The sequence below is a fragment of the Sceloporus undulatus genome, chromosome 5 (assembly GCF_019175285.1).
Source record: "Sceloporus undulatus isolate JIND9_A2432 ecotype Alabama chromosome 5, SceUnd_v1.1, whole genome shotgun sequence".
NCBI classification, from domain to species: Eukaryota; Metazoa; Chordata; class Lepidosauria; order Squamata; family Phrynosomatidae; genus Sceloporus; species Sceloporus undulatus.
In genome coordinates this window covers 97,951,912-97,972,694 of record NC_056526.1, presented here as the reverse complement: position 1 = coordinate 97,972,694, position 20,783 = coordinate 97,951,912, and the positions used below count along the sequence as shown (strand labels likewise).

The following is a 20,783-nucleotide window of genomic DNA, read 5'->3' as shown; positions in this document are numbered from 1 at the left end:
ATCTTCCATGGCCCAATACTGTGGAATTCTGGGATTTGTAGTTTAGTGAGTGATTTAGCTTTCTCTGTCAGAGCGCTCTGGTGCCAAAACAAACTACAGATCCCAGGATTTCATAGGATGGAGCCATGACAATTAAAGCAGTGTCAAATTGCATTAATTCTGCAATGCTGCAGCAGCCTTAGGGCCTATACAAACCAGCATTTTGTGCCGGTCTGTGGGCAGTGTCAGGGCTCAGTGTCCTCATGTTGGATGTGCTAATCCCGCCCCTAGGGCACCATTTTGGCGTTTGCCAGTCCACACAGCGTGCGCCATCATGACACATCTCCTGCTGATGCAGCGCTGAAGGGGTGTCATAAAGCCACACCACTGTGGCTATGGTGCCCCTTGGAGGGCACAAAAAGTAACTGTTCTTTATGGCTTTTTTTGTGCTCTCCAGAGGCCGGGTCAGGGCCCACCGTGAGGTTGTTGCTGCCCCAATCCAGCCAGTATACGGACGGCTGCAGACTGCCCCAAAGGGTCACCACTCCATCAGGATTTCTTCCTAACATTTGCTTGGAGAACGATTGTGCACAGAAATCTCAAACCTGGAAGCTTTGTTATCCATGAGCCCAGTGGGTGGTTGAGACTTTATGCTCCCTAAGCATCATTTTGTATGTACTTTACCTGGTCTAATCACAGAAATTTGTTTTGCTAGGTCAAGAGCAGAATAGCAAAGAGGCATTGTGTTATGGGTTATTTTATTCACTGACAACATTTATGGCTCTTCTTTCCACAAAAAGTGTGCATTGCTTTTATACCATGTCACATCTCCCCTCTTCCCTAAAGAGAGACAAATGGTCACTGTTTACCCTGCCAAAGAGGAAGGGAGAGCTAGGCCCACTCCATCATCCAGGCTGGTACCAGATGTCAGTGGGCTCAGGACAGATTATATCTCTTGTCTATTCCCCCTGGTGATTTGTGATGTTATCATAACTAACCTGTAAACTTAGATGTTTCACTTTTCTGTCTCTTACTCTCTCCGTAACGTTTATGTTGTCTCTCTTAGGCTAACTCATAAATTGTGTAGCAAAGACAGGCCAATATCCTGTTCAGTTTTGGCACAGCAGAATGCTCTAACACAGTGCATTAGACCCCCCAGAGCCTGCTTCCCAGTACAGACCAGTTGTATCTACAGGTGCATCTTTAGTCAATGTCTAGCTTTGTGGGACCTTCAGATTCAGCGTAATATGCCTTGGTAAATGTTCTGTTGAGACGTAGAATCATAGAATAAAGAGTTGGAAGAGTCCAACCCCCTGCCATGCAGGAAATCTAAATCAAAGCATCCCCAACAGATGGCCATCCAGCCTCTGTTTAAAGACCTCCAATGAAGGAGACTCCACTACACTCCGAGGGAGTGTGATCCACTGTCAAACAGCCCTTGCTGTCAGCAAGTTCCTCCTAATGTTGAGGTGGAATCTCTTTTCCTGTAGCTTGCATCCATTGCTCTGGGTCCTAGTCTTTGGAGCAGCAGAAAACAAGCTTGCTCCCTCCTCAATAAGACATCCCTTCAAATATTTAAGCAGGGCCATCATATCACCTCTTAACCTTCTTTTCTGACATCACAGTCAGTTTCCTATGCCACCTTTCTCATACTGCTTTGGCTTTGCAGATCCTGCAGCTAGCCATAGAGGAAATAAATGGCCATTGATACAGTCATGCTCCCTATGGAGGCACTTCCTTGGTGGCAGACTGTGAGTGCAGCTGGTGGTCAGGGCCATCCACAGCCATTGGTTACTGCCACTGCTACTCATTGCTGCTGTTGTGCTTTCATAGAGAAATACCTCTTGGATACCTTCCTGCGTAAGCAACCAAAGTCAAGGTACTCATGGGATGGTCCATTATATAGCCAGTTTGCTCCATAGCATCCTCACTGCATGTTCCCAAACTGATGATTGGTTTATAATAATAATAATAATAAAATTTTTATTTATATGCCGCCCTTCCTCCGATCAGGGCGGCTCACAACATAATTAAAATACAAACAGTTCCAATAAAAACATATTTAAAACAACCCAACAGTAAAGCCCCAAAGCCCAACCTCTTGGCCACGAAAGAGAGGAGGGAGGCCCACAGGATATTTACTCGGGGAATGCCTGTTGGAATAGGAAGGTTTTGAGGTCCTTCCTAAATTGGGCCAGGGTGGTGGACGAGCGGAGCTCTGTGGGCAGCGCATTCCAAAGGGCTGGGGCAGCTATGGAGAACGACCTCCGAGTAGTGGAGGCCAACCTAGCCCTAGGCACCTTCAGTAGCTGCTGCCCAGACGTTCTGAGAGTGCGAGGCGGAATGTATGGGGAGAGGCGGTCCTTTAGGTATCCTGGGCCCAAGCCATTTAGGGCTTTATAGGTAATTACCAACACCTTATATTGAGCTCGGAAGCGAATGGGCAGCCAATGAAGATCTTTTAAAACTGGTGTTATATGGCTGGTCCTGGACGCACCAGTGACCAGCCGGGCTGCCATATTTTGCACTATTTGCAGCTTCCGAGTTTGGTATAAGGGTTGCCCCATGTAGAGTACGTTGCAGAAATCCAGTCTCGAAGTTACCAGAGCATGTACAACAGTTTCTAGGTCCCTCTGGGCCAGGTATGGGCGCAGCTGGCGAATCAGCCTAAGCTGATAACAAGTGCTCTTGACCGTCGCATTCACCTGAGCAGTCAGGTGAAGCGACGAGTCAAGAAGCACCCCCAGACTGCGCACGGAGTCCTTCACAGGGAGCGTGACCCCGTTCAGGACAGGTGGAACCACCGCCATTCCTGGACCAGGGGAACCTATCACTAGTACCTCCGTTTTCTCTGGATTCAATTTGAGTCGGTTTTCCCTCATCCAGCCCATTACTGACTCCAGACAGGCCACGAGAGGAGAGTGTATGTGTGGGAGGGATGTGTGGGAGGGATGACTGAGTGGAGGTAAGCGATTATGGAGACCTTGACCCTACCAATGCATATTTCCCATGTAGAGCTCCATAGTCATTTTTAGCCAAGTTTGCCTCATCCAGACTTCGGAAGCAAAGCAGGCCAAGGGTGCTGTTTGTTACTTTGGAATTGCCAGGAGGTTGGGAACACACGTTTGCTGAGAGAGCATGTATTTCTGCACTTTGATTGTGATCTACTTTTATTATGAATCTGTTCTGATTTTTTGTGCAATGCTTATTAGAATTGTAAGCATATATACAGTGGAAAGCATAGTTCATGTGATGTGTTAATAGACTGGTAGATGATTACACATTTCTATCGCAAAATATTTGTCTGTTCCATTTTATATTCAGGCACTGATCTCTCTTGTTAGCCACTACTTTTTTCAATTTCTTTCTTCTTCAATGCTTAAACTAGTTTAAAATAGCAGGAAAATATATATATATATTAAAAATGGCAAGTGGGACTACATAATTCTGTTGGTGTGTGAATAGTATAGACTATAGGTTTTGACTGGTAGGAACCTCATTTTCACATGTTTGTTTCTATATGTCAAAAGCTGGCATGACCACTGTTTTGCTATGAAGTGTGCAACCACTGTACACTTGTCCCTCCCAATTCGCAGGGGATCTGTTCCAGACCCCCCTTCCTCGCGAATCAGAAATATCATGGATATTCAAACCCCATTGGTTATAATAGTGGCGTGCTCCCATGCCCCCCATATTTGTCCCTCTTTACTTGCCATCCATGAAGGACCAAAACCACAAACTCCAAGTCCGTGAATGGGGAGGAATGAGTGTATTTTTTGTCCCAAGTGGCTATTTTATATTCATATTTTTTATGTGTTCACATTACTTTTAATTTATCCTATGGTGCAGGCAGCCTTTTCCTCCTGGGGATCGTGTCACTTTCAATGGCAAGGACTGTGTCTGTCAGAAATGTTCTCTGCCACCTGCTGGTAGCAACATCAATATTCCAGCCCTCCGAAGTAAGTCACAGTCTTTTATTTTATTGTGAATGGGGTTTTCCCCAGTTAAAATAAAATTGCACTCCTTAAAAGTATGCTCTGCAATTCCCAGTCTGTTTTTTCAGTGGATGTGCAGTGAATATTTGAATATTTACAGGCTATTCACCAAATATTTGATTATCTTTATTTGATATATAGTGACTAAATTTTGGTAGCACTGCTGTATATCAGATGTAAAATATTTGCTAGCTGGAGTATAATGAACTCAAGCATTTTTCAAGATTTGCCAGGTTTCTTGCAGATTCTGTGAAATACAATAATTTTTTTATAGCAAGGGTGAAATACCACAGTTAACAGATACCCAAACCAATGCAGTTCCACATTTTAATATTTAAATATACATTAAAATTCTTGCAGCAAAAATCAGACTTTGGTAAAATCTGAACATTTGTGAATACTGTCTGCACTACTTCTTCAATGAAAAGATTGACAGATCAAAAAGACCAGTCTGAGTTCTTAAGAGAACTTTTGTCTTCTATTGATGAATGAGTATATTTGAAAAACTGTAGTGTTTATTACATGCTTTGCCCTACTTTTTCTCCATTGCATGAAAGGAGGCAAGGTTCTTTTCCTGCTGTTCAGCTGCTCTCTGTCCTTTAGTTCAGTAATAGAGGAGAGTTGGGGGTGGAGGGAATGGAAGGTCAAACTTATCCCTTCCCCCACAGTCCTGATGAGCATAGCTTAGGAAATATGACTTGCTCCCTTCTTTTGCACACATGGCTGTAGGAGAGAACCATGCCTTAGTGGCTGAATACATGCTTTGAATGCAGAAGGGCCCAGATTCAAACCTGGCACCCTCAGGAAACCCCAGTGAACATCACTATCAGTCAGAGCTGTCAATACTGAATTAGATGAGGCAATGACCTGGTTCTGTGTAAAGCAGTAAGTTAACACATACTGCTCTGCAGATCAACAGGGCTGGATGGCTTAGGCTGCAAGTATATTATTATTATTATTATTATTATTATTATTATTAACCTTTATTTATGAAGCGCTGTAAATTTACACAGCGCTGTACATGCAATCTTTTTAGTTAGACCATTTCTTCTACCATTTAACCCTTTTCCTCTACCATAGGAAGCTTATTGATACATCAAATAAGCAATAGGACTCTGTGGCCGTTTTTGTGTGTGAGGGCCTTTCTTGCCTTCCTTCATCTATTTACTTATACAGTGTGTGGTAATACATGGATGGTATGATTTGTTTTTGTCTCTCTCACCAACATTCTTACATGTTTGTATGAGATTTGTTATGTTTTCATAGGGGGATCTGTTCTGGACTTCCCCCCCCCCCCAGCAAAAATGGAGGCTCACACAGATTCAAGCCCCATAGGCTTGAATGGGGTGCATACACATGTGCAAGTCTGTGCACATGCGCAGGGGCACACCCCATTAAAAATAGCAGAGATTGCCCCTCCACAGATTTCCAAGGTCGCAAATCCAAGATCCGCGAGTTTGGAGGGGTGACTGTACTAAATAGAAAGTGGATAACACCATTATTTAATTGTCTATGTAAAGCAAGGGGGTGTTTCCATTTGGGAACTGCAGAATAAGGAACTGGAAATCCTGAAAAGCCAAATTTAGCCCCACAGCATGTGGTTCCCCACCTATGATGTAAAAGTTGCATACATCCACATGCATTATGCCTGTATTTGAAGAGAAACAACTGAAATAATTGTGGTTGTGCTGTATCTGTTGTAAAATAGCAGGTGCTCTGTCATGCAAGTAGGATGGGTAGCAGAGTCAAGTGCATACTTCTGTTTAGTTTTAGTGGGGTTGAGCATCTGATGAACAGGGCAGAAGCAGACACAATGAACAAATAACATCATCAACCAATCACAAACATTTTAATTTGTCTTGTTTTAATAGATAATATTTGAGGGGAAAGGTATTATATCTAAAACAAAATCCTTGTATTCTACTACCAAATATATTAATTAAAAAAGAGTAAGAATTTAAATACATAAGATGTTTGTGGTATCTACCTGTAATTGTTCTAGTTACGTATTCACTGCATGGCTGTCAGGGTGTCCAATATTTATTATCATGTTCAGCCATACCAGTGAATACATGCGCAAAATTAGGATGTTGGTATTTTTCTGTAGCCTCAGAATAGTGTTTAAAAGAATAGTGTTTAAAAGTATTTTTCCCACTTTGTTAACAGATTGTGGAAACTGTGGCTCTGAAATAAAAAATGGACAGTCTTTGGTAGCATTGGACAAACACTGGCACCTGACCTGTTTCAAATGCAAGATATGTGGAAAACTTCTCAGTACTGAATATATCAGCAAGTAAGTTGAAAAGAGTGGATTCAGCTGCTTTTAAAACACTTTTCGGCAGTATGTTATCAAAATATGTTCTGCTTGCATGTTGTGGTATAGGATTTACAGACCTTGTGACACATTAAGGCTATGGATTACCAGCTGTTCTTTTTAAAAGATTTTTACTGATATAGGCATCAGAGTATGCATCATATCTAAAGCACTCCCTGCTACAATTTCCTGTGATTTCTACATGTTTTTTTCCTTGCTCTCCCACATTTTGTTCATAACCCTTTCCAAAGATTTATATGTGTACCCATTCAGCATGCACTGGCTCCTCTGTTCATTTTGAATGGGAAATCCAGCTTCAAAATCCCTCTGTACATTTTCAGTACCTTGCATCCATGCTGCTGGCTAAAGCCAGGTCAGTTATTAATAAAAGAGTGTTAATCCAGGACATAGTCCTAGATGAAGAGGCTGACCTAGTTCGTATCATCAGTGCCTGCCTGATTGAGACATCAGATCCTGCCTTAATACAGCTCTTTCTAGCAGGGTAATCAGTGCAGTGTCAGCTTAAGGATCACAGAACTGGAAGGGCCATTGGAATACAGGCATAGTCTAAACCTATTGCTCCTCGCTCCAGGATGCAACTATACCATTATAGTCAGGTGGCTGTCCCACACTTGCTTAAATACCTGCGATGGAGTTATATCCACAACCTTCTTAGGCAGCCTGTTTCATATCTGAATAGCTACTGTATTGTCATTTTGAGGTTTTTCCTAATGTTTAGCTTCCCCATAGTTTCTACCCATTATTTCTCACCCTGCCCTCCAGAGCAACAGAAAACATGCCTGTCGCATCTTTCTGTCTGAAGTCTTCAGATATTTGAAGATACAGTAACAGGTCCAGTGTGATGCTGCAATGAAATAAGCAAATTCTACATTAGATCATTTAAAAAGAGAATGAAAATCAGTAGTATCATAACATTTACATAGATTTATGGTGCAGCAGAATTTGAAATACCATCTACAGTTCTGATGCCTGAAAAGGAATAATGTAGAAAAGAAGGACCAAAATGATGAAAATAATAATAATAAATCCCTCATAAGAAACGTTTATAGTGTTTGGGGCTTTGTAGTTTAGGAAAAATAGACATATTAATGATGTAAACATTTATGCATGGTGTGGCAAAAGCTGGATAGGAGGAAGCTTTTCTCCCCTTCTCATAATAGTTCTAGAACCCAGGGTTATCCACTGAAATTGAATTGTGGGAGATTTAGGATACATTAAAGTATTTCTTTGCTCAATGCCTAAGGATCTACAGAATGCACTACATATCCTCCTAATGTGTGGATCTGAGATCTGTGCCCTTGAATATATGTGGAGGGGCGACCTCCACTATTTGCAAAGGCGTGCGCACCCTTGCCATGCGCACGGGGGCATGCTCCATTCAAACCTATGGGCTTGAATAAGTGTGAGTCTCCATTTTTGCAGGTGGGGGGGGGGGAGTCCAGAACTGATCCCCCGTGAAAATGGAGGGCCAACTGTATTACTGTTGACCCTCTGTATCCACAGATTCTGCATCCACAGATTCAACCATCTACAGCCTGAAAATATTTTTTGAAAATCCAAAAAGCAAACCTTGATTTTGCAATTTTTATAAGGGACACCATTTTACTGTGCCATTGCATTCAATGGGACTTGAGCATCCATGGATTTTTGGTATCCCTGCGGGGCTGGTGGTCCTGGAACCAAACCCCAGCAGATGCCAAGGGCCCACTGTACTAGATACTGACTGGCTGCTAAGGAAGGGGCTTTATGGAGGGTCACTGTGCCTTTCATTTTTTTCCTGAATCTGTTTTTTGATTGTTTTAATTTGCTTATTTTAAAATAATTTTTTACCTTTAACATAATTTACTTGAATATTTTTTAGTATTATAACTTTCTGTGTTTTCAGTTGTGTCTGCTTTTAATGAAATTGTCAGCTGCCTTGAGAGAGAGGTGGAATAGAAAATAATAAATAAATAAATAAATAAATAAATAAATAAATAATATTGATGGCTGTCAACTTGGATGGATTTCAAAGGGGATTAGATAAATTTATGGAGGATAAAGCTAGGATACTACTCATGGTGGATTTATGACAGATGCAATGTGTCACTCAGTATCACTCCTGAAGAGCTGGAGTGGGAGGGTGCTGTTGGTTTCATAATGGTTTCCTAGAAGCATCTTGTTGATTGCAGTGGGAACAGAATGATGGATTAGATGAGCCATTGTGGCTCTTCTTATTTTCTTAGGTTTTTATCTATATACAGGACAGACATGTCCTACAAGAAAATAGTAATGCAGTTTGTTTCAAATATAATTTTGGTGATAGGGCTTCTTCACAGTTTCAGCCTTCCCAGACACTAACAGTAAACTAAACTTTACCACTTCTATTAAAAGTAAAAATTTCCAGCTCAATAATCCGTTTTGGGAGTTATCTATGCATTTGGTGTTTTCTTTCTTTCAGAGATGGTGTTCCATACTGTGAAATGGACTATCATGCAAAATTTGGAATAAGATGTGATAATTGTGAAAAATACATCACAGGAAGAGTTCTGGAAGTAAGAGAACTCTTTTGCTTACAATTAATATATTTGGGGTGGGAGGCAATCTTGAGAACTGATTTTTGATTCATGTGATACTAGCATTAAAACATTAATATTTTTCTAGTCTCCGGTCTTACTATCTTGAACTAAATTTATTAAAAGATAATATTGTAATAAACGATATCAGTATCTTATTACCCTTATTGTTCTAATACAGTGATGGTGAACCTATGGCACGTGTGCCAGAGGTGGCACTCAGAGCCCTCTCTGTGGGCACATGTGCCATCACCCCAGCACATAGTTTGCCAGAGTTTTGTTACTAGAAAGCCAGAGGGACATGGCACTTTGCAATAAATAAGTGGGTTTTGGGTTGCAGTTTGGGCACTTGGCCTCTAAAAGGTTCACCATCACTGTTCTAATACATATTCCAAACTGACTTGCATAGTTTACATTTTAAAGAATTATGTACAGTTATTTTAAAGAACTGTTTACAGTTCCAGAGAAAGACTGCCACACACAACAGTGTTAGTGATCCTGTAATGAGCTTTATGGAATTGACTGGTTTAAATCCATTGTGCCTTTCAGAATCATCAAGTTAATACAGTACACTATTGTGTTAAAGCATCTACCCCTATGCTATTTTCATGTTACATTTCAAAAGGACCATAAAAAGCAAAAGTAACTTTAGTGTCATAATGGGTAACCGTTTCTAGTTCTTTTTATCACTTATTTTTCATAGACATTTTGAAACATTTTGACAGGAATTTTATGTCATTATTTTATATCATCTTCATCATAGTCCCACCTTTGTCTCAAAATTGGGATGTAAAGTGGCTTACAATTTTAAAAAAGGAGTATCAGTAAAACATACAAAAAGTGAACATTAGAATGGAATTAAACTGTTGACAATATTAAAATGATTCAAAACTACACTTAATATAATAAAATATTGTTACAATTTTAGAACAGTTTAGTTTAAAATAGTACATCACCCTCAGCCTATTCTTTAAAAACTTTCAGTTTTAAAAGGCTGTCAGAATCAAAAGGTTTTGCAAGGACAGCAAGAAGAAGGCCATTCTAGCCTTCCTGGGAAGGGAGTTACAGAGCCACCAAGAAGACTCTTGTACCTACTAACCACATTTACAACAATGTTAGGACTGAGAGAAGACCTCTCCTAATGATCTCAGGGCCCAGGCAGGCCCATCTAGGGTGATCTAGGGCCTGAACAGACAGGCCAAAATAAAGCTGCTTTGGGCCACTTTGGAAGTGTGCTGTTTAAATAACACATGCATCCTAAGAGGCCAGAAGCTACACCAAAGCCATGCTCCAGTACTAAGGACTGGAGTGTAGCTTTGGTGCAGCTTATGCCCTCTTAGGATGTGTGTATCATTTAAATAGCATACCTCCAAAGTGATCCAAAGCCGCTTTATTTTGGCCTGTCTGTTCAGGCCCATAGTCTGTCGGATAGCTTGGACCTGAGTCATATAGGGCTTTATTGGCTATAACCAGCACTTTGAATTGTGTCCAAAAACAAACCGATAACCGGAGGAACTATTTTAAAAGGGAAGCAGTACTCCTTATATCCTACCCTAGTTAATGCTTTGGCTGCAGCTCTTTGTATTAGCTGAAGTTTACAAATACTCTTCAAAGGAAGTCCCATGTGGAGTATGTTGCAGTAGTCCAAACAGGATGTAACATTGGCCTGTTACAGACTGCCAAAATAAAGCTGCTGCGGGTCTCTTTGGAGGTATGCTATTTAAATGATGCATGGGTCCTAAGAGTCCGGAGGTCGCGCCAAAGCCACACTCCATTCCTAAGCACTGGAGTGCAGCTTTGGTGCAGCTTCCGGATTCTTAGGATGCATGCATCATTTAAACAGCATACCTCCAAAGAGACCCGAAGCAGTTTTATTTTGGCAGTGTGTAACAGGCCTAAGACATATATCACTGTGGCTAGATCTGGCATCTCAAGGAATGAGCACAGTTGGCACATAAGGTTTAAATGCACAAAAACACTCACGACAACTGCAGAAAGCTGAGTACAGGAGTACACTCAAACTGCAAGCTGTCTTCAGGAAGAGCGCATCCATTGAACTCAATCCCTGTTCCCTGATCTGCCTTTTGACTGGATAAGAGCATCTCTATCTTGTCTGGATTAAATTTTGATTTATTTGCCCTCATCCAGTCTGTTACTGATGAAAGACCTTGGTTTAGGACCTGCATAGCCTCCTTAGATTGGGGAAGAAATGGGTGATAAAGTTGAGTGTCATCCCTATACTGATGGCACCATAGTCCAAAACTCTGGATGACATCTCCCAGCAGTTTCATGTATATATTAAATAGCATGAGAGACAGAACTGAATCCCAGAGATCAACAGCCAAAGGGCCAATCAGTAGTCCTCCAGCACTACCTTCTGGATTCGCCATTCCAGGAAGAAATTGAGCCATAATGCCACCAATTCCCAGTCCAATGAGGATACCAGAGCCACTTAGTAGTCCAGCAGAACCAATACACTGGCATAGGTCATCCACCAAGGTGACCAAACTGTCCCACAACCAGACCTGAAACCAGATTGAAATGGATCTATGTAATCTGTTTCAGCCAGGAACCCCTATATGGGACCACATGCTGTCATACCTTACCTAAGAATGATACGTTAGACATTGGCTAATAATTATCCATCATAAGGGGATTTATGTTGATTTTTCAAGAAAGGCCTAACAGCTGCCTCTGTTAGGCAGATTGAAACACAGCCTTTTTATAAGGAGACATTGACTACCCCCTTCACACACTCAGCAAGTTCCCCTTTGCCCTGTTTAATGAGCCAGGAAGTGCAACAGTCTAGCATATATGTGGTGGCGCTCACCTGCCCAAAGATTTTGTGCACATACTTAGACTATACAACTTAAAAAGTACCCAGTAACACAGAACAAGCAGGAACCAAGATTACATACACTGGAACTGAATCCATCTGAGTGGATCTGAACAAATTTATCTGCAAAGTGCTATGCAAATTCTTTATAGTGGTCTACCAAATGGTTTCCATTTTCTGCTTGAGGACCAGTTTGTATTAAGCCTCTAACTGCTTGAAACAATTCCACTAGATGGAGCTGGTGGCAGCAAATGTCAGCAGCAAAGATGGGTATGTTATAAATCCTAAGGTGTTTTTTTTTTCTGTTCAAAAAGCAACAGTGCATAATAGAAAAGACCATCTTACCACAGAGTAATAAGTATCAGACCATCTTACTGAAGAGTAACAAGTATCAGACCATCTAGAGCACTGTGACTGCTGTTATTCATTCTTTCAGCATTTTAAAATGCCTACAATGGCTAGATTTGCTCCTGATCTGACCAAACATCTACATGGCTATAGTTCCCACTTGTTTTTCCACTCTTATATCCCAAAACAGCAAAGCTTTAATTTTTGCTCCACCAATCTTAATATTGCAAATGTCTGAAGTTCTACCAATCTGTTAAACAGCTCTATTCTTTTCTATAGAGAGTCATAGTGATGCAGTGGCTTAAGAGTTGGACTACAACTCTGGAGACCAGAGTTCGAATCCCTGCTTAGCCATAAAAACCTACTGGATAACCTTGGGCCAGTTACATTCTCTCAGCCACAGAGGAAGGCAAAAGCAAATCCTCTCTGAACAAATCTTGCCAAGAAAAATCTGTGATAAATTCTCTGTAGGATTGCCATACGTTAGAAATAACTTCATGACACACAAAAGCAACAATAAAATTCTTTCTGTTTTGTTAAGTTAAAATTTATTAATACATTCTAAAACAAAACATGACAACAAACATTACACCAAAACAACAATAAATACAAGCAATAACCCAGATAAGGCCCTGAAAATTATAGATAAAAGGTGTATTCAGGGATATATGGAAGAAATGTTTCCTCCTCTGCTGAAGCAACTACACACCTTCAACCCACCACTTCCATGCACAGACATCCTACACAAGAAGAGGCATATTCACTTTCATACGTACTTGTTCACACATGTACATGAACTTTTTTAATTAATTGAAAATTGCTTCTGAGAAGGCATGCTGAATAGATCACACTACAAGTGGTCTAGATTTAGTACAGTCTGTGAACAGTTTCATCTTCGTTCTCTTTTTGTCCCCCAAAAGGCAGGAGAAAAGCACTACCACCCTATGTGCGCAAGATGTATCAAGTGCAATCAGATGTTTGCAGAAGGAGAAGAAATGTACCTTCAAGGTAAAGGAGGAAATCTTTCCTGGTATTCATGAAATGAAATAGTTTAGTTGTAATTGGATTTGTTTTTATTGGGCTTTCGTATGACAAACACAACTTTATCTTCATTTGGATAATTAAGTCCCCTTAGGATAAGGATGATGTGGTAGAAAAATTGTGTAAACAAAATACAGAATGCAATGCTGTATGTCTGCTGAACAATTAATGTGTTCTGAGCTAATCACAGATTCTGATTTATTGTACTAGTTAATCTAGCTCTGATTCTTCCCAAGGCTTATAATCTATGTGTAATTTATGGCTGCACAAAATCTTATGCTATAACCCTGATATTTGCACACCATGTTGCAGTAAAGTATTGCAGTGAAAATTATTACAAAGAAATCAAATTAACTAGAATGCAACTTCTGTTTTTCAGGGGCTTCTATCTGGCATCCTGCCTGTAGACAGGCAGCCAAAGCTGAAGAAAAAGCCAAGGTAAAATAAATGTGTATGTCATTTTCATTTATAGGCTGTCGAGGTTGTTGGATTTACATCAGAAATAGAAGTGTGAGTTTTTCCTGTCCATTTTTATCCTGGGAAAGTGGGGAAACCTGGATGTGAGTGTTGTGGGAAGAAACTGCATGTGGAATATTTCTCTTTCCCAATGATCTATTAAATGCTTTTTAAAATTGTGTTTTAAAATAATCTTATTACAAGCAATTGTATTGCTGCAGAGCCTCTAATTTTAAATTAACAGAACCTTTACCCTCTGTATTTGAGATCACAGAGTAGCAGTAACATACTTGTTGCCATAATTTCCTGTCAGCATCAGATGTGTTAGATTTCCTTTGCCAAATAAGAAGAAAAATAATTCTTCATGGATGTTAACTTGCTTCCAGACAAAAGTGGGGAAAAATTCTCCTACATTTGCTGAAGCTATGTACACATATTTGCAAAAATTGATAAATATTCTAAATACATCACACAGTTTCAAAGACATCATCTCTTTGCAGAAGGGTATATTAAAAGAAGAAAACCATTGCATAATTAAGTTACATTGCATTTAATGGAAGAAACTAGAATCATAAAGTTGGAAGAGACCACAACTACAAATACAAAATGGTGCAGTGCTGAACTACTAGCAGTAAGGAACTATGATGAGCAAGCACTCAAAACAAGCTGGTTAGAATTGTTTTTCCCTTCAAGCCATTTAAAAGAATGCCTTTAAATATAATGGGAGAACATTCATGTTAAGTATTAGAACTAACATGAAAAATAACAGTGCGGAAATCATGTCCTGGTAGATACAACTTAGCTGTTTAAGATGTACATTTTGCAGTGTGATCTAGTTGTATGGTCCAGTAAATACAAGTTCCGAAGTTCAATGAATGCAATCAAAATGAAAGGTTTTCTTGTAATAGATACATAATAAAATTTATTTTGCTTGTTTGTTTTCAGTTGCAGGAAACTAGAACATCATCTGAGAGCATAATTTCAGTACCTGCTTCAAGTACATCAGGTTCCCCTAGTCGTGTGATTTATGTAAGTATTTGTGGTAAAAACCTGTTCTTAGAAACAAAATAGGAACAATGAGGAGTAGGGGAAAGATCAAATTTGAAAGTAAAAGGTAAGAAAATTGTGATTTTTATTGGTATGACCATCACCACAAATGGTTAGTATTTTGGAAAGTGTATTACAGTTACCATGAAGAAAGTTAACTCTAGTGCCTTCACAGAGCCTAGAGCTGAGCCCCTGGCTGGTACCATAACTTCCAGGCCTAGCTGAGGTCTCATGATGTCTGGACCAGGGTGAGACTTTAGCACAAGATTTGGGTGAAACTCTCCCTCGAAGTATAATTTAATGTCTTGCAAGATCCCAAAGCTTATAACACTTCTTGAGAATTGAACAGGCCTGAAGGCCACAGTCATAAGTGAGAATCTAAGGAGGAGAGGACACAAGAGGAGCAAGGGCATGAGGGAAGGACAAAAAGACAGATAGATTGGTGGTTACTGAAGGACAGGGGGGTAAATAAAAGGAGGAAGACTTCAGGGGAATGGGATGTAAGAAGCCGAGTGACAAACAGCTACTGGGTAGCAGTAGTAGAGGTGGGTGCAACTGATGTTGAGAAAACTTCAGTGACACCATAATTAATGTATGTGAGCGCTGTTCACAAGGAGGCAAAGGTGAACCTCCTTGCAATACTCTCTCACCAAGAAAACCCTGGAATGAGACAGCCCCCTCACCCCCCAAAAAAAACAAAAAGTAGGACTAGAACACAAACTGAGAGATAGGAAGGAATAACAGTGGGAAATCATAATAGACAGATGATAAAGGGCACCGAAAAACTCAGAAAGGTGGGAGGACAACAATGTAAACATTGTCCAAGGCAGCACTACACATATAGGAATGTGGAATGTGAGACTGAGCCTGGAAAGTCTAGAAATAGTTTTAAAAAAAGGAAATGGAAAAATGAAATACATAAACAAAGCAATACTGGAGTGAGCAAGCTAAAATGGACAGCAATGGGCTACTTTGACTCAGACAATTACACAGTGTTCTGCTCAGGAAATGAAAAGACAAGAAGAAACGGGATGGCTTTCATACTAAAGAGAGGCATGGCAAAAAGCAAAGTCAGACCGAACCATGTCAATAAAAGCCTTTAGGAAAAACCTATAAATATTGCCATAACCCAAGTATATGTGTCAACCATGGAGACGGAGGAAGAAATTAGGAGATTCTATGAAGGAGTCCAGGAAGTAATTGACTACATACCAACCCAAGACTTCAAGCTAATCATAGGCAATAAGAATGCTGAAGTAGGCAACAAAGAATAATATTAATAATAAAAAAAAAGTAGGAAGGTTTGCACTAAGTGTAAGAACGAAACAGGAGAGTGTCTGATTCTGTGAAGCCAACAACCTATTCACTGCAAACACCTTCTTCATACAACCAGATGGTCAATACAAAAGTCAGACAGAAGCTCAATTATTGCGCCAAAACTAGACCAGATGTAGACTGTGGTACAAATCATGAACTAATTATCTCAAAAATTAAACCTGAATAAGAAAACAAAAATTGCCATAATACCAAAATATGATATGAACAATATCCCAACAAAATTTACTGACAATGTAAGAAATAAGTTCATGCTATTAAAGATAATTGACAGGGAACCAGAAGAACTATGGGCAGAAACCAAGGACATAAGGAAGAATGCAGAAATACCCTACTGGTGGCCAAAAAGAAAGAGAATAAACAATGGATAACATGAAACGCCTCAAGCAGTAGAGGAAAGAAGAGAAGTAAAAGAAAAAGGAGATAGGAACAAAACCAGAAACATAAATACAATAGCACAATGACTAGTGCACAATGATAAAGAGAACTGCTATAATGTAGAGAAATAGAAGACAACAACAAAAAGAAACAAGAGACCTCTTCCATAAGATCCAGGAACTCAAAGGGAAGTTCAAACCAAGGGCTGGGATGCTCCGCGACATGGAAAGGAACATACTACAAGATCAAGAAGAAATAAAAAGATATTGGATGCAATACACAGAAGAGTAATATAAAAGAGATGAAAAACTGAATGACACATGGAACAGAGAACCACACAAAGAGGAACTTCAGATTCTAAAGAGTGAGGTGGAAGCTGCAATAAGAGAAATTGGTAAAAATAAATCACCAGGAACAGGTGATATTCAAATTGAACTGCTAAAATCCACACAAACAGAATCAGCTAGTGTTAACTAATATATGTAAATATGGAAAAAAATGGTGGCCAACAGACTGAAAATGATCAATATACATCCTAATCCACAAAAAAGGAGACACAAAAGACTGCAGCAACTATAGGACTATAGCATTAATTTCCCAGACAAGTAAAATTATGCTCAAAATTCTGCAACATTCTGAAGTGGAAGTCCAGGCCCATCCCAGGCATAAAAGATTGACTGTTGAAATTATATGATGCCATTGAAATTAATAAATTAACACATCTACTTAGGCACAACTCTCTAGGAAAAATTAAAGAAGAATGGGTTATGGTACTTAATTTTTTGAAAGATATATGAGGTGAAATAGCAACATTGAGCTTCTAAAGCCTCCATATCTCTTTATATTTGCTTAACAAGGTAAGGTTATATACATATACTGTACAAAGCTATAAATATACTGTGAAGTCAAAGGCTTTCATGGCTGGCATCCATAGGGTTTTTGTGTGTGTGTGTGTGGAATTTGGGGGCTATATGGCCATGTTCTGGAAGAGTTTATTCCTGACATTTCTCTAGCAGCTGTGGCTGGCATCTTCAGAGAATGCTGGCATGGAAGAGAGTGGGGTATATATACTGTGTGACCCTTGGTTGAGAGAAAGTGATTTGCATGTTAATCTCTCTGGGTCTTGATTTTGGTGTTTTTCAGGACTGGTAGCCAAACGTTGTTTACTTTAAGGGTTTGTTCTTTCCTGTTGATGTTGTATAGGTGTTTGTGGATTTCAGTGGCTTCCCTCCATAGCTGCAGTATACGGTAAACTCCTGCGGCTGTGAGAGGCTCTCTCCTACCCTTCACTGAGTGCAGCATTTGAGGGAAGGTATTTTTACCATACAACAAAGGAGTCACAGACAGAATAGGAAAACTGGTGAGGAAACACAACCTCCAAATGATCTACAAACTGACCAAGAAAAATCAGCAAATGCTGCGCTCAGTGAAGGACAGGAGAGACCCTCTCACGGCCATAGAAAGGAGTTTACTGCATACTGTTCAGCTGTGGAAACCTCTGTGCTTCATAATATCCACAGGTGGTAAGCTTATCACTTACTTGGTTTTCTTTTGTGCCGCACCCCAAAATAACTGGATTTTTTTTGTCAGTTCTTCAAGATGTGAAAGCAGGAAGAAAAAACCTGAGGCATGGAATTTATCAGGTTGGGATAAATCCAAGGATATGCAAATTGAATCCTAATTCTTTTATTGTGTTGAAGCAGCGGAAGAGGAAGATAGATCAAGCTGCCTGTAATTCGGAGAGAGAAAGAAAGAGGGAGAGCCCTATTGTCTGTCCCCACCTTTTTCTACATCTTTTGTAACAAAAGTGGCTTGTGATGCTTTCTTTGTAAAGATGTCATTTCCCAGTGATTCTTTCTGTTATTTTTTAGGCAAAACTTGGTGATGAAATACTTGATTACAGAGATTTGGCTGCTCTTCCTAAGAATAAGGCCATCTATAACATAGACCGTCCAGATATGATTTCCTATTCTCCGTATATCAGCTACGTGACAGACGACAGGCACATTTATGGGGAGGTACTGACACCGTATATGTACATCTGCCTGTGTGTATTTGAGTGTGTGCAGTCAGTCAATTTGAGCAATAGGACTGTATCCACAATGGTGAAATAATCCAGTTTGATACCACTTTAACTGCCGTGGCATTCTGGCTACTGTAGTTTGTTGTGGCTCCAGAGTCCTCTGACAGAGAATGCTAAACTACAGTTCCCACAATTCCATAGCACGGAGCAATGGCAATTAAAGTGTTCTCAAACTGGATTATTTCTGCAGTGTTTTCCCATATTTCTTAGCTATTAGGTTCACATATTTTAATTATAACTCATATAATAAAATAGATTCCCCAGGTTTTTCCAGTTAAAGATTGTATGGTTACCCATGACAGGATTTTTGCTACATTTAACTTCAAAATTCAAAACCAGACTAAAAGAACATAATATTTTGTTGTACATTTGATTTTACAGTACGATGATGTAATAGGATACATAATACTTTTCTTTTTGTAGAATCCCTACATAGAATCTTACTGCGTTTTTCAACATAGCTTATATGTTATCAACATATATGGGGGGGGGGGTCCTATGGCTCAAAACAGGCGGGTATATGGGGTGACTTTTGGCCACTTTGGAAACTTAGCTTTTACACGACACATGCTCCTGGAGCACCTGGAAGCTGCACCAGGGCTGCCTAAGGCAATGCAAAACCAGCTTTGAAAGGAGCCGAAAAGATCTGCTCCTTGCCATGGTCCATCTGGGACCATGGCAGGAGGCACCCTCAGGACTGTGATGTGTGTTCGCCACAGCCCTGGGGTGACTTGTCCAGGAGGGCTTCTGGATTCCAGTCTTTTTCACCCCTTTGTCACTGATGTGCATTGTGGAACACATGTTGAAAAATAGCTTGTTTCTACAAGTATTTATTTTACTCCCTTTCATTGTAACTTTTAATGAAAAGTTGAAGGTTCTCTGATTAATCATTATTAATTAGAATATCTCTATCCTACCCTTTATTATGAAATCTCAAGGCAGCATACAATTCAAAAAAGATACAAACAGTTTAATTTTGGACAGTTCTAGATTAAAAAAAGAATAATTTAAATAGAATTTAAATAGAATGAAAACATATTATATAAATTTATAGCAGAAAATACTAAAGTACAGTGGTGCCTCGGGATACGAAATGATCGGGTTACGAAATTTCCGGGATACGAAAAAGTTGGATTGGCAAAAACTGTTTCGGGTTACGAAATATTTTTCGGGTTACGAAATTCATTTCGGCGCGAAATTCAAATGCTGCAAAGTGCAGCTATAGGCTTTCCAGTGCTAACGGAAAAGTGTTTCGGGTTACGAAATTTTCGGGTTGCGAAAGGAATGGCGGAACGAATTAATTTCGTAACCCGAGGCACCACTGTAGTCTAAAATACTACTCTTAAACAATGATGCTTATATTAAGAGGTACAGGGACTGACGATTCCAATATGAAGTCACAGGGACAATGTTACACATAGAACAAGGATGTTTACTAATTCTAAAATTTACATTATATATTAATTAAAATTATATTTCACTTTTCCTCTGTGAGCTTAAGATATTGCACATACATCTTCCATTAAGGAATTGAATAGGTCTAAACTGACCTTTTTTTACTTCCCTTCCCCCCCCCCCCCAAAAAAATTTCTGTTCTGCAAATTTCTGCTGTGGAATCACAGCTGTTCTGGATACAGCCTTTCACTCTGTGTTTTTATCTTGTAACTTAACCTGTTCTCGCTACATCATAGCTTGAATAATTGTTATGTAGTAGTAGTGAAGTCTGCCATCCATTGACTTGAATCATAGAATCATAGAGTTGGAAGAGACCACTAGGGCCATCCAGTCCAACCTCCTGCCATGCAGGAAATCCAAATCAAAGCATCCCCAACAGATGGCCATCTAGCATCTGCTTAAAGACCTCCAAGGAAGGAGACTCCACTGCACTCTGGGGGAGTTTGTTCCACTGTCAAACAGCCCTGCAGGCCACAGAAAGATACAGAGCAACTAAAATTAGTTAGTAAACAAATAATCCATATTTTTAGTATGCATACCAAGGCTGAACATCTATTGCAGAAATAATCTGTTTAGCTCTAGTGCCATAACAAACTATATTTCTTGAGCCATGACAGTTAAAGTAGTGTCAGATGGGATTATATCTGCAGTATGGATGCAGTCCAAATTTCCCTTTAGTCCTGAACGCCCTTAAGTACTTAATCTAATGGGGCTAATGCCCAGGAAAACTAGGGTGGTGAGGTGGTTTGAGCATTGGACTAGGACTCTAGAAAATAGGGTTTGAATCCCCATTTAACCATGGACATGCACTGGGTGACCTTGGACAAATCATACTTTCTCAGCCTCACAGGAAGGCCCCCCTCTGAAAAAAATCTTACCAAGAAAACCCTGTGATAGGTGTGTCATAAACTGGAAATGATTTAAAAGTATTCAATAACTC

The 20,783-nt window shown here is 39.8% G+C and overlaps 1 protein-coding gene across 3 annotated transcripts in view; it reads left to right on the top strand.

Moving 5' to 3' along the window:
- The window catches only part of ABLIM2 (actin binding LIM protein family member 2), a 77,885-nt gene that overhangs the window by 20,182 nt on the left and 36,920 nt on the right, over positions 1–20,783 (top strand). For all 3 annotated transcript variants that reach the window (XM_042468853.1, XM_042468852.1, XM_042468851.1), the window contains exons 4-10: positions 3,829–3,938; positions 6,141–6,267; positions 8,750–8,843; positions 12,969–13,056; positions 13,469–13,527; positions 14,491–14,574; positions 18,177–18,323. In XM_042468853.1, the coding sequence (XP_042324787.1) occupies positions 3,829–3,938; positions 6,141–6,267; positions 8,750–8,843; positions 12,969–13,056; positions 13,469–13,527; positions 14,491–14,574; positions 18,177–18,323 (709 nt within the window). The remainder of the gene's footprint in view (positions 1–3,828; positions 3,939–6,140; positions 6,268–8,749; positions 8,844–12,968; positions 13,057–13,468; positions 13,528–14,490; positions 14,575–18,176; positions 18,324–20,783) is intronic.